The sequence below is a fragment of the Antrostomus carolinensis genome, unplaced genomic scaffold (assembly GCF_000700745.2).
Source record: "Antrostomus carolinensis isolate BGI_N321 unplaced genomic scaffold, ASM70074v2 scaffold33796, whole genome shotgun sequence".
NCBI classification, from domain to species: Eukaryota; Metazoa; Chordata; class Aves; order Caprimulgiformes; family Caprimulgidae; genus Antrostomus; species Antrostomus carolinensis.
This window is the reverse complement of record NW_010321722.1, coordinates 1-13676: the sequence shown is the minus strand read 5'-3', so window position 1 is coordinate 13676 and position 13676 is coordinate 1. Positions and strand designations below refer to the sequence as shown.

The 13676-nt window shown below is 42.9% G+C and overlaps 1 protein-coding gene across 1 annotated transcript; it reads right to left on the bottom strand.

Moving 5' to 3' along the window:
• Positions 1 to 4894: 4894 nt before the first annotated feature.
• On the bottom strand, positions 4895 to 13092 carry FAM114A2 (family with sequence similarity 114 member A2). Its single transcript, XM_010170043.2, has 13 exons — positions 12883 to 13092; positions 12566 to 12665; positions 11996 to 12091; positions 11593 to 11705; positions 10530 to 10664; positions 10205 to 10363; positions 9454 to 9577; positions 8363 to 8442; positions 7577 to 7705; positions 7219 to 7358; positions 6358 to 6430; positions 5735 to 5788; positions 4895 to 5009 (listed from the first exon to the last, which is right to left on the bottom strand). The coding sequence occupies exons 1-13, from the start codon at positions 13090 to 13092 to the stop codon at positions 4914 to 4916; spliced, it is 1509 nt and encodes a 502-aa protein (XP_010168345.1). The 3' UTR covers positions 4895 to 4913.
• Positions 13093 to 13676: the final 584 nt, after the last annotated feature.

The following is a 13676-nucleotide window of genomic DNA, read 5'->3' as shown; positions in this document are numbered from 1 at the left end:
CCAGAGGACTGAAGCCCTCCCCATGAGGCTCAAGCACGATGCTCGATTCCCATCCCCAGGACAGCACGGGATGCAAATCATCCTACGGATGCTCCCGCTGCATCCTCTGCTTCACCCTGCCCTCCTGCTCTGCTTCTCCAGCCCATCAAATTGATAAACTCTCTAAATCCCCTCGATGACATGAGGGAGACAGGGAAGTGCCTTACCTGGAGCTGAAAAAGGCAAGTGGCCTCCTCGATGCCTGGCTGGCAGCTACCAGGGATCTGGGTATTTGAGTGTTGCGGTCTCCTCCCCAGTCCCACTTTCAGAGCAGAAAAACTGGCTCTGCCACCCACCATGGGCAGCACATGACACCAGGAACATGACCAGTCCCATTCGTACCCACAAGAGCTTCACAGACATTGCCTCCAGTGCAGGCAGGAACAGAAAGACCTCCTGACCCTTTGCGAGCAAGCCAGGGCAGATCTGGAGGCTGCAGACATCTGTGGGGACCAGCACTGGGATAAGAGAGGGCACTGGGGACTCAATCCAGCAATGTACTATGGTCAGGACCCTGTTTGAAGTACAGAAGAGGGGATTTGGGGGTGTCCTTGAAACTATGGTGGGAGGAACCTCCATCAGGTCCTCACTCTCCTCTTGGTGGGACACGTCTGGCTGCTCCAAGAGGTCCAAGCAAGGCTGGACCAGGCAGAGCTCAGCACTCTCATCTCCCTCTGATGCTTGTCCTTGCTGCTGGCTTTCATTCCAACATATCATTAAACAAATACCTGTCATCAGAGAGCAGTTACCAGCAGGTCTAAACACTTGCATAATGCGCTTCCCCTCTAACGCAATGCCCTCATTTCTAATAGCACCAATATGGGATAATAACAGTAACAATAATGTCAGGAAGGGCTTGTGTAGCTGAAAGCTAATTTGTTTTCTCCACCTAATAAAAGGTATTACCTCTCCCGCAAGATTTGCCCCATTTACAGCCTTCAACTCTACAACAAAGTTGCTCCCACAGTCATTTTACTTTAATTTACAGTAATTGCAGCAGATGTGGAGCCCCCTCCCACAGAGCGAGACTAACCCCGGGTAACTCACGCGGTGAGCAAGCAGCTGTACAGAAAGCACTCATCCCAAAAAGTTGGCCACATCTGCCCCAGCCAGACCTTCTCCACTGGAGCCTACACCAGCCCCAAATGCAGAACAAGAGTCCCCTTGGCAGGTTTAGGTCAGAAATAAGGGATGAGTTTTAACAAGGGTGGATAAACCCTGGAGCAGCTCAGCAAAACCAGCGGCAGAGTCCCCATTGCTGCCAGTTTTATAGTCAATAGCAGTGGTGCTTTCTAGCAGAGATGCCTCAGCTGACACAGAAATCATTCGGGGAATTCCTGGTGGCCAGTGCTGTCTGGGAGTAGACGATGGCAGCAATCCTGCCCAGTCCCAGGGTGACACAGACAGGGAACTCAGGATGTGGCACGGGACCTCGGTGGAGACGTGCACGGGGAGCACAGCACAGGGCCCTGGGCCAGATCCAGGGAGGCTGTTTGGCTTTGGGACCAGCTGGCACCCAACCCCACTCCTTTGAGCAGCTCCTATCACCACTTTAGGAGGATCCTCCCCCACAAACACCACACTCAACCTTATTTTTAACTGGTGACCTCATTGCTCACTTCCTGCCAGGCTCTCAGTACTCCGATGGGAGGGACCTAAGCCTGCAGCATCCTCCGGCTGAAGCAGCCCAGGGGACAGCCCTGCCACTGCTCCCTGGACATGGGGACACAAAGCATCACCCCAGGGAACTGGCTCTCAGGGGCTGCCCTAACCATCAGGCCAGGCTGCAGCCACCAGCATCTTACAGCACAGGGGTGGGTGCCAACACCCAGCAGAGAGTGGTAGCCACAACCACTCCTAGGTCCCAGCCCACAGACCATGTGGGCTCTGCTCTTACCCTGCAGCAGGCACAACGCTGCCCTTGAAGGAAGGAAACCGATCTGCCAGCCAGCACCCGAAACACCAGCACACAGCCTCCTCCGAGCTGCTGTCAAAGCACAGAGCTGCAAGGGACTGAAAAAATATCCTAAAAACCATTAATTAGCACAGTACTGGGCACTTGTGTCCTCCATTCCTGTGCCGAGGAGCCTTTGGCTACAAAAGACTAATCTCTGCTTAAATCGTATCATCGTAGATCGCTGTTTATTTAGGATCCAGTGTGCACACCTGGGATAGAAATGCTGGAGCTCTCCTACTCCTCTTCCCTTCCTGCTTCTGAGTCAGGCCAGTTAATTTGCGCTGTAGGTGACTTGGGACAGCTGTCCCCTTGCTCGGGGCCACCAGCAGCAATGTAGCTGCTGCTTCTTCCAAAGGAGGACAACTACTCATCATGCCTGTGTCAGAGGTTTTACTGTTGTGGAACGTGCATCTTTTAATAATGAAAAACAAGTCCATGGGAAGCTGGTTGGGCAAGGGCTGGGAGCAACTCCCAAAGCCCATCTAGAGGACAGTGTCTTTTTTTATGTTTTAAACCTTTCCACAGCAGCTGCCAGGAAGCAGCTTTTACAGCTGCAAGTAACAGAATCTTTCCCAAGGAAAGAAAATAATTGTGGAAGGCTTTTTTTTTTTTTCCACTCCAAGTCACTGCCAGCATCTCAGCTAACTCTTATCTATTCTCAGCCACCTCTCACCTCCCCAAACACTACCAGAAGTGCTCAAATTACTGCCAGCTCTCATTAGGTTCATGCGCAAGGCGAGGCCGAGCGAGAAGACCTCCAGACAGTTGGATGCTGAATTCTGATGAATCCTTTGGGTAGGAAGATTTCAGCAACTGTGGAACTGTTTTTGTTGGTAATCTATTGCAGTCCTTGCACTGGCACACGAGTGAAGCTGGTGCATGTTTGATTATTGATTGCTGTAACAAAATCCAGGTGGACATGACTGAAAGAATTAATGTCTCCATCTTAAAAACAAAACCAAAAAAACCCCAACCAAACCTCGTTTCCTTTAAGTATTAAACTACTCTGCACTAAAGCACTCCAGGTCAGTAGAATTTATGTGCAAGAAAAGCAGCTGCTGCTGAATAAAACCTCATTAACTTTACTTCTGCTCTTCTGACAATTTCTGTACATTTTGGCTTTGTGGCAGCTCTGACTGTGGGAATTCCTGTGGGCGTTCTCACTCCCCAGCCTGGGTTTAGAGCCCTGTTTTCTATGAGACAGTACCCTGCCAGGAGAAAAGACCCAGCTGTCCTGGCCCCAGAGCAGCTCCCAGCCCTGCCCCACAACCAGGGCTGAGAAGAAAAAACTCCACAGTTCATTTTTCTCACTTCGTTTGTGCCCACTGCTATCCCAATAGCTTTTAACTGAAAAGGTTGTCAAATCTTTCATTAGTAATGCTATCAATACAAATAAGGAAAAAAAATATATAGTTTATTGTAGTGCACATTTTTTCACCCCAGACACACTTCTTTCAAGTCTAGTTTTCTTTAAGATGCAAAAAAAGGCTCTCCCTTTAGAGATCTGATCAGTCTAACCAGGACTAAGGCAAGGCTTTTTCCATATATATAGAATCAGAGGAGCATTAGCCAAAAGGTATTCTAATAATAAAAACACTTCTCTCCTGCACAAATAGAGCAGAGGAATGTTAAGCCTTCAGCATAGCAGAAATGTGCAAGAGCTGCTAAAACCCAGAGGATTTTCAAAATGGGATTTGAGCATCATTGTTATCAATGAGCCTCTCTAGAGGCAGGTGTGACACGCTGTCACCTCTGGTTAGCTATTCTGGACTTCTTCAAGTCCCATTTTTGCTGTGCATTTCTGCTTTTGTGATTCCAACAGAGGCTGCTCCCTCCCAATGGGTAGGCTCAAAAGACAGAAATTGCAAAAAGGAACAAAGCAGGGAACTTTCACAGCACAAAGAAACAGATACCATATGTGGAGCAGCTTCTGAGACAATTTAGGACTCCCGCTAACAGAACCAAATTGCTTCCTCCCTCCCTACTTTGACAGGCCTTCCAAGAAGAAAGTCTGTTATTATAGTGTTTTTACACAGAAAGAGGAGAAAGGCAATATCCGAGTTTGTGAACAGTCTGTGGCTGACATCAAGCTGCACTGAAAAAGGGGAGTTCTCCTGCTAAATTCTCTCATTAAATTGCCCAAACACAAATCAATCACTTTTAGCCAGTTCTCATTTATTGCTATAAAGAAAAGTACCCACATTCTTAGGGCCAGATCAGCATTTTCCCAGCTCGTGCTGAAGCAAGCACTCTGCGAGAGAATGAGAAACAGCACCCTAGTGAGAGTCCCTGTCCCACATCCCTGAGTCATTAACAGACATCTTCAGGAAGCTGGTGCTTCTCTTCAGCAACAAGGGTTCGATAAGGAATCCCCTCTGCTCTATTCTTTCCAGCCTAGGAACTGCAAGGGTCATCATCATAAATATTTGCCTTTTCTTGCACCACCTATCCAATATTCACCTCAACACCAACACAGAGCTATCAGGAACCTAATTATGTCTCTCCGACTTAAAAATCACACCGTGATTTTAGCTAACTTTTTAACTAGCCAGCTGCTATTGGTTTTTCCAGCATTGTCTTCACAGTCCAGAGAGCTTCTCCAAAGAGCTTGTTAACATACACAGCAGAGGGATTACAGTGAAAAGATATCGGCAGTCCCTGAAAACAGAGAAGCAATCAGCACTTTAAGTCTGTCACGTTGTCCACCAGCCTGGACTATGCTAATCACATCTCACAATGTGCTGTAAGAGCTGTCATTGCCAGACTGCATTTAACCACTGTTCTTGCAGCAGCAGCAGCAGCAGCAGCGATCAGAGTTAATCTTTTTCCCTTTAATAACAGCCATTACATCATTCTCCAGCATGGAAACTATGAAGTGGGAAGGTCAAAAAGTTCTTAATTAGAAGGATTTTTATTGCTACGATAGTTCCGTTCTAGCCTCAATAAGAGAGATCTGCAGCACAGGCAGCAAGAGCTGGAAGGCATCTTGGATATACGAAGCACTGTTTGAAGCCTACAAAAACAAAAACCAAAATACACACATGAATAATTATGCTACCAATCAGCTTTACTAACCACATACTCATTTCAAACAGCATTGATTAATGCACGTAAACAGAAGCCCAGTGCTTGTTGGATTTTTAAGCCTTTATTCTAGAAACCAATTTAATATTAAGTTTTTGAGGGGCTATATGCCACTAGGCAAAAAAGCAGCTGGCTTAAAAACTGTCAAACAAGATCAGGTGCAATTCACATGTAGGATGCTGTTTTCAATAACAGAGGAGAAGAATTTATTTCAAAGTGAAGCATAAGCATACTGTGGCAGGAAGAAAGAACACACCAACAGGAAACACCCATTTCCTACCACACCTCAGAAGTTTACAAGCATTGAGAAGCTGGGAAGTGTTGGGACTCTAGCATGCTAATTTATGAGGTCACCTAAGGTTTTACTTTGGATATTTAAATTCTAGAAATCCAGACTGCTGAATTTCATCTGTGTCTTCTCACCCATCATAACTGTCAGCTGAGACAGCATGAGGTTCACTCTTCATTAAATAACCCACCTCTTGTGCAAAGCTACAGACATTTATTAACACTTTTAAGTTATTAGATAGGTAAGTAGAATCTTAGACCACAGGTTAAAGAACTTGGCTTTCATAAGGATAAAGAAATGGAAAAAAACCAGCACATGTATTTTTTAAGTATTAGCTTAAAAGTTTTAACTTTACAATAACTGACCTCCAAAAACACTCCAGTGATTAAGGGATTAAGCACATCTGCTTTCTCTTTGACCTGCAGAGATCAGACATGTATTATCCTGATTGAAAATTTGATCACATTTCTTCAAGCAAGATAAAGTTAAATCCTCAGTAAATTTTAAATCACCATTGCTCCCTTGACTAGAGGAAAGCTAAGCCACAAGCTGCGGAGGACCTGCCCTGTAGCATGCAAATAAGAACAAAGTAACCCACGTATGCCCAACACAAGTTATATATGAATACACACATCACATCTTCAAATGAACTGTGGACAACTGCAGAATTTAGAGACAATATTATCTTCAGTAACACCTGAAAATACACAATAGGGTCACAAACCTTCTTTTCTTCTGTCTCCTTAGTACTGTCAGCACCAATTCCCACCCCCACTCTATGCCAGGCTGAATGCAGTAGGAGGCATTCAAAAGCTCAGCATACATTCAGCTGCCACTATTTGGGCAACACTGACCTAGAAGATCAGTTCATGGGGAAAAACACACATATATAAATGTGCAAACACAAAAAGCACTTTGTGGGGAAGATCCCAAGGCTTGTAATCAACTAACACCAACTCATTCCTAAGAACTGTGGTGTAACTCTTACCCCTGCAGTTGTTAAGCACGTAGTAAACTCTTTAGAGAAAGCTGACAGTTCTTTACACAGCACAATTGTCATTCTGTGGAAGAAGAGTGAGAAAACCATGTAGTAAATACAGAATACAACAATAACTTTCTTTTATCATTCCTCTAAAACGCAAATACCTTATTTCCATGCATATAACACTAAATTAAACCACAATAAAACATATAAACAGTGTAGGAAGATCCAGAAGTTCCCCAAACAAACCAGGGAGGGGAAAGATGGAAAAATAAATAATTGAAGAAGATCAGAAACAGCATTCAAAGGACAGACACATCCACTCAAGAAGGAACGGTACTAGCCCACACTTTTTCTTTTTTTACTAAGAAGTGTCATTTTCTGAATTAGGAAGTACTGCATATTTCACACACTTGCCAAGTATCTCCCAACATAAAAGAAAAATCTCATGTTATGCATTCTTGACAGGACCAATCTCCTAATTATTTGCAGTAATTTTACAATATCACAGACCTAACATACTAAATGATTAACAAAGAGGTAATTAAGAATCACTTTTATACAACTGCTTTGTCATATTTTAAATGTCTATCTACTAACTAGCACAAGCTTAGGGCAAACATTCTTCTTGGTTATATAAAAACTTTCAAGTAGAGTTTCCTCTTCCTCATTAAGAAATGTCTTTAAGCTGGAAGAAGAAAGAGACAGCTGAATTCTGCTGGAAGATAGCGATGCCACCCATTGCAACTTTGAACACACGTGCAGAATTCAAGAGCCCTGCATACCATGGATTGCAAAGACTTATTAGACAGTTTAATCAGTATGCAAATAATTATATGCTACACATTTATTAAGAGATGAACTCACTGTGAAAGGGACTTGGCTCTGTCTGTGGCTGTCACTTCATGTTTCTGACCATGTAGAAACAAAGCTGCAGTTTTGTGAAACATCTCAATGGAGCACGCTGTCAGTTCAGCCAGGCTTCTTATGGCAAATGCATGAATATCCTGCAAGAGTTAAAAAGATTCCCCGTATCATACAAAAACTAGCAGCTTTTCTTATTTAAAACAAGTGAATCACACAAGTATTATCATTACACTGCCCTTTCAGACCTCAGAATCTGCACAGAAATAGAAACCCATCAGCTCTCGGAATCACAACGGTAACTTAGCAGCCAGATAAACACTCTGCAGTCAGATACTCTCTTCCTTCACTACTCTGTTACCTCTACGGATTTCTTAGCATCATGGTCACCATCTCTGGATTCTACTTCTTGGTTTTCTTCACTCTCTCTTTCTTCTTTAGGAAGACCACTGTTGAATTGTGCTATCCATTCATGAGCAGACGTCCTCACCTGTATGAAGATGTGTCATAGTATTTAATGACTGGAATGAAGCCCCCCTGAACACCACAAAACATGGAGTATTGGATCTCTCTACGTGAGGGAAACAGCTATGACTCCTGAGCTAGTGAGAAGAACCAGGAGAAAAGATCTTAGTGCCTTCAGGACTTTATAGAGGGTTGGCTGCAATGTAGCTGAGAGCAGTCATTTCTCTAGCACTTGGTGCTGGAGTTTACCAGCAAGACCACAACAGAGGTGCTTTAAAAACATGTCTGCAGAATGCTGCTGCCACTTGGTGGATCTGAAGGGTAGTGAAATGAAAGGCAAAAAAGGCAATTCTACCTCATACCAGCTTCTGAACCAAGAGAAGGGCTTCAGTTCAGGACTGTAGGTTGATTTCACTGTGGTGGCTGAAGCCTTACTGGTCCTGGTTATCTTTGCCACCACTTATTACTGCCCAGTGACAGGGCAAAGACCAATTCAGAGCCAAAGATGTAACAGAACATGATTTTGCCCCATAAAGTCAAAGGAAAAGGCCTATCCTTTAGATCAAAGGATCTAAAATACAGCTTGTTTTCATGTCTTTGGTATTTTCACAAGGAAAGCAGGACTGAGAAGCAGTTCCTATGAGGAATCTCTCCAGCTTTTAGAAGATGGGAAATAACTCACCATGATCAGTTTGTCCGGCTTTGAGGAGATGCGCAATTCTGAAAACAACTCTGTTACTTCTTTTGTGAACTCCTCGTCTCCTAAAGGACAGGAAAGGTTAAAGAATCCACACAAAGGACAGATACAAGAATCAAGCAGCACTTCAATGCACAAATAGTTCTGTATAAGTCTGTCAACTGTTCCTGTATTTCTCTTTGAATCATCACCTTGGGCAAGAATGCATCAAACCTTGTCTTTTAAAATGTAATTTATAAGGTAAGCTCTGAAAAGGTAGAGATACCAGTGCCAAAAGTTCAGCTTTTTTCTTTCTTGACCCTGGTTTTGTAGCTAAAGTCTTTTTTTTTTTTTTGTGTGTGATTTTAGAGGCAGCATTTTATAATGCACTAATTTGCACATCACCTTGGAGAGTCTGAAATGTCACTTAAAGCCTATGGTTCTCCTATTATATACAGCAGGGCAGATGTTAACAGTGGGGGGAAGGCTGTGAGATCCATCATGTGCAAATACAAAAGATACATTAAATGCTAAATGATAGCAAGTGCAGGTGTGTAAGCCCTCCCTGATGACCCATTTAGGTAAAAGCAATGCAAGAAATTTACATTTAAATCTACATAATCCTCAAGAATCGGATGGATCTTGTATATGGAGGCACCTGAGTCTTTTGGTATGTAAGCAGAACTCTCATTAAAAAGAAAAAAAAATAAAAAGAAAAGGCTTTTTGCTTTCCCACTGGTTGGACAACTCTATTCACATTCTTTCCCTTGTGCTCAGGGAAATCCAGCATCTCTTTGAATTTGCATCCAGGCTCAAAGTTAGTTGTATAAACTGTAAAGGAGTCAAGCAACTCTCATCCTGCTCTGGCAAGAAACTGTTCCTGCCACAGAGTTAATGCACAGCAGCTTTCCAGACATGAAGAGTATTGCTATCTGTCATGCTCCTGGCCACAGACAGCTTTAGGATTAAGCATCCAGCTAAATAACAACTTTACTTAGGCATCATGCCCATTGCTAGTAATCTCAGGGTTGGCTGGTTCTATACTGAGAATTTCATTGAGAACCAGCTCCTCCTCCCAGAACCTGGGACTCTCTTACCCTTCTTTTCTTCCTCCTCTTCCTCAAAGAACTCAGGTAAAGAAAACGCTTCTTTGAGTTGTTCCATTTCCTCCTGCAGTGTGTCCAACTCTTCTCCAGAGAGGGCATTTAGAACCGATTTCACCTAGTTAGGGGCAACACAGCCAAAGAGAGAATCATAAATCCAACAAAAAAAGGGGGAGAGGATGGAAGATGCAGCACTGGTTTACACTGCATAGAAAAACACAGACTGATACTAATGAGAAAGTGGTATTTTCCTACAGGAAGGAGGAAAGGGAAAAAGACCTGTTTCTGAAGTCTTGTAAGATAATAATGGATTCTTAAGGAGTTATTAAAATAATGTATTTCATTAAAAAGTGAATGACTTCTGAAATTGCATGCTGATCTGCCCTCCTCCTGTCCAAGACGGAGAGAACAATCTCTGCTGTGCTTGCAATGCTCTCCTCTTCTCCAGATCAAGGCAGCAAACAAGTGGGTATGACAAGAGAGTAACTAGTGAAAAGCTGTTGAAGACATGCAGGAACTGAGGTTAGCTGGGTAAAGAAAATGGCTCTAGGAGCTGAGAACAGGACATAATGCTCCCAAGGTACACACCAGCTCATAACGCAGGGATCAAAGTGAAGTTGTGTAATCAATCACTTTATAGCAAGTTGGGAGCACCTGATTTTACATGCATATACACACATTTCTAATCTTTTTTGTCCTGCTCAGCTGAACTCAAAATATGAGGCAAATTGCTCAAGGCCATTACCTTTGATTCACTCTCTCTGGAAAGCATCTCTAAGGCCTCCAGATGCGAAAGACCCTGAAACTCATCAAACAGTAACCCATAATGGGCTTTCTTCTCCGTAGCCATGGTAACCTCAGTAGCTGTCTGCTGCTCTTCTTTCTCCTTTGCCTCTCGTAAGACCTGAAAAAGAAAAGCAGAGGACTCAGGAGGTCAGTGCCAGAAGATACAGAATATAGGAGGAGAAGGCTTTTGGTTCAATAGTAAATGGTTGCTTAAAGACAGGACCACAAAAGAAGGGAGAAGAAATGAGAGAAACCAATGAGGAGCTGACACAGAACTGCCATACCTGAGATAACGTAGAGTTTCTGTTCATTAGGCCCTTTGTTTTTTTGAATCCAGGGTCTCCCTCAGCAATTACATCCATTGTCTTCTTCCCGATGAATTCCAAGGCATCCAGACCCCCACTAATAACACTTTTTCCCTAGAAATCAGATTTGGACACAGACAGTGCATAAATCTCACAGAAGACTCTACAATTGAAGAAACTGAATTGGGGAATTTATATCAAGCTAAATTGGTCCTTGTCACCCTAAAATTCAACCCTCATCACCACAAAGAGAGTAGAATGATACAGAAAGAGCCACACTACACTATCATCCAACAGTTTAATGTAGCACTCAGGCAGCTGCAGCAATCTGATGGGAAATACATTTTTATTTTGTGAACAAGCTGGTTCTCAGCACATTAAAGTATTTCATTCTCATCCCTTCAATCAGAAAACACTAGACCTGGAGGTTTTGGTTGCTAACTCTTGTTCAAGCCAGAGAAGCAGAAGCAAGCTTTCCATCTGCAGCTCTTTCAAATTCATGGGCAAATTGACAAGACAGCAGATCACAAAAGCACAGTTTCTAAGGGTAATGGGCTCCTCTGAAGTGCATTTCTCACGGTCACAGGAGCAAGCTGATTTCCAAGCAATTTGGGCTAGTCTCAAAGAAGTTTTTGAAGAGGAGAATGGATTTCATCTCTAGACAGTTCTGTGGAAATCAGTGAAAATATTCCAGGAATGAGTTTGACCCTGCATTTACCTGAATACTCTAAAGGAAGGGAGCAGAGATAACAGAGTACAGAGGTGATGTGCACAGGAATGCACACACCACACAGTCCACCATTAGGGGCTTTTTTGTTATGTATCAACATTTAGTACAGAACTATCGCAATTCAAGACAACTTACAGAAGAAGTGCCAGTTAGAAGCCCAGGATAAAGGTTGTCTGAAGGTTGAAACAGTTTCTCACCATTCATCCCACAAAAGTCAAAGTTAAAAGTTTCCTATTACGATGCTTCAGATGCAAGGCAAAAAACCCAATGCTCTCTTAAACCCATATCCTCCTGACTTCCCAACTCACTCACTGTGCTTTGGACAGCAGTAGAGATTGTTGATAAAACTCCAAGAGCCCCAGCAATAGGAAAGGAACTGCCATCATCAACTGCATCTGTGCTGCTAGCATCAGGATTCTCGCTTCCTGCATTAGAAGGCAGAAAATTAATTTTCTCACTCCCCCAAAAAAAAAGATCTTGTCAGCTGCAGAGTGGAGAAAATTAACAAACACCAAGTGCCAGCCTGGAGCAGAGCCAGAATTGGGATTATTTTCCTACCTACTTTTCAGAGCTAACAAAAGTAAGCAATAGAGTATTATTTTAGCACATAGGTGTCTACCTGAATATGCAAGATACCAAGGAAGGTGGTGCTATTTTAGGGCTGATTATGTTATGAGAAAAGTTTCAGTGTTGTTTTTATGCAGTAAAAACTGACCTCTTGTAGCATCTCTAGTCTCTGAAGAGATTTCACTAGGACTGGGGATCCCAAGGGTTGTCTCTGCTTTTTCTATGACATTTGAAATTCCTTGACCTAGAGAAGACAGCAGTAGTCTCACTTTAACCATGAGATACAAGAGAAATCAGGACAGAAGCAGGATGAGGGCTGTGCACTGTTTTTTATTAGTCTGGATTCCTTCTGTTCAAGACAGTTTACCCAGCACTAAAAGCGACTACGACCCAGCTTGTTTACCAACGTAATGAACTCAGGTTTCATCTCAGCTTTTAAATTGCATTGTAAATACCATCTGAATACCAGTTTAAAATACCAGCTGAAAATTATGCAAACATCTTAATAACTTGCAAGTCATTTTGGCTGTGCATATCTCCTTAATCTCACTGCACCTTTTGGTTCAAGTTTTCCCCATTACTTGAACAATTCTTTTGACATTTTTCCAATAATTGCTCCTATAACAGAAATCCCCTTCTCTACAAACAAGGTCAAAAGCACTAGTTTGAGACATGAAGTTTGGTGAAAATAATTATCAACTACCAGAAAGAGCCTTACCTACAGTAGCTACGGTAGCAGACGCAGTTGACAGAAGAGATTTCCCCCAGCTTCCCCAGTACCCCCATCCTGTCTGAACTGCAGCAGGAGTATCCGAGACCTTTAATGAAGAAAAGCAGAAGAAAGTGATGCAGGTATTAGGGTGTGGAGAGGAACACAAGCCATCTGTGACATGTAACTTTTGTACAGCTTTTTCTTTTTAGATAAAGAGAAATGTGAATTTTCAGAAAAGGAGTGGGGCTCATGCTCAGAATTAATCTGTGCTCACAGCCATGAAACATGAAGTCACATTATTCAGAGGTAGCTCAGGAACATACCTTGAGGGTTTCAGCTGGAGGCTTTTCTGTGGCAGAAGGCTGGCTTGGGGGTTTGGGCTCAGGTCTTTTCCGAGTCATAGGCACAGGCTCAAGCTCTTGCTCTCTCTCTTCATTGTTTTTAGTGCAGCCAAATTCCTCTGCTTCCTGTTTGTTTTCATCTTTGTAAGATATTTCTTCTGTCAGATTTTCACCACTGTCTTTCTCAGACATGACTACGACATCCATAGAAAGCGAAGCAGAAAGAGTAATCACTCCTTTGTACACTTTGACATTAGTTCAAAAGCATCACATTTGTGTTTTAAATAATTAAACACAACTAAGAAATCCCTTCATGTTGCCACAAATACCTGCACAAATAGATTATGTTTTTAAGGCAGTTTGTACATTGAGTTACATCTGACTGGAAGAAATGTCACACTTGGAAGTTTAAAGTCCCACAGAAACACGGAGCTTTATCTGACTGACACACCCTCTCTGCAGGAATGAAACACGTTGCCAACTCTGAAAAGCAAATGAAAGGCACAAAAGGTTGTCAATTAAAACCATTATTGCTTCAACAACAAAAAAATAAATAAATAAATAAATAAATAAATATATATAAAAAACATTAACAAATTGCTTGGGATGGCTGCTTGGAAGGGTGTTGGATACGGACAGGGATAGCTGTCAGAAAGCCAGACAGGTAGCGACGCAGCAACTGGTTCACTTCTGTATTTAGGGCTGAGCTTTGCCCAGGCATTAAAACCACCCAGAAATTGAAATATGCTCCAGCTGCCACAGCAAACGGCCTGACA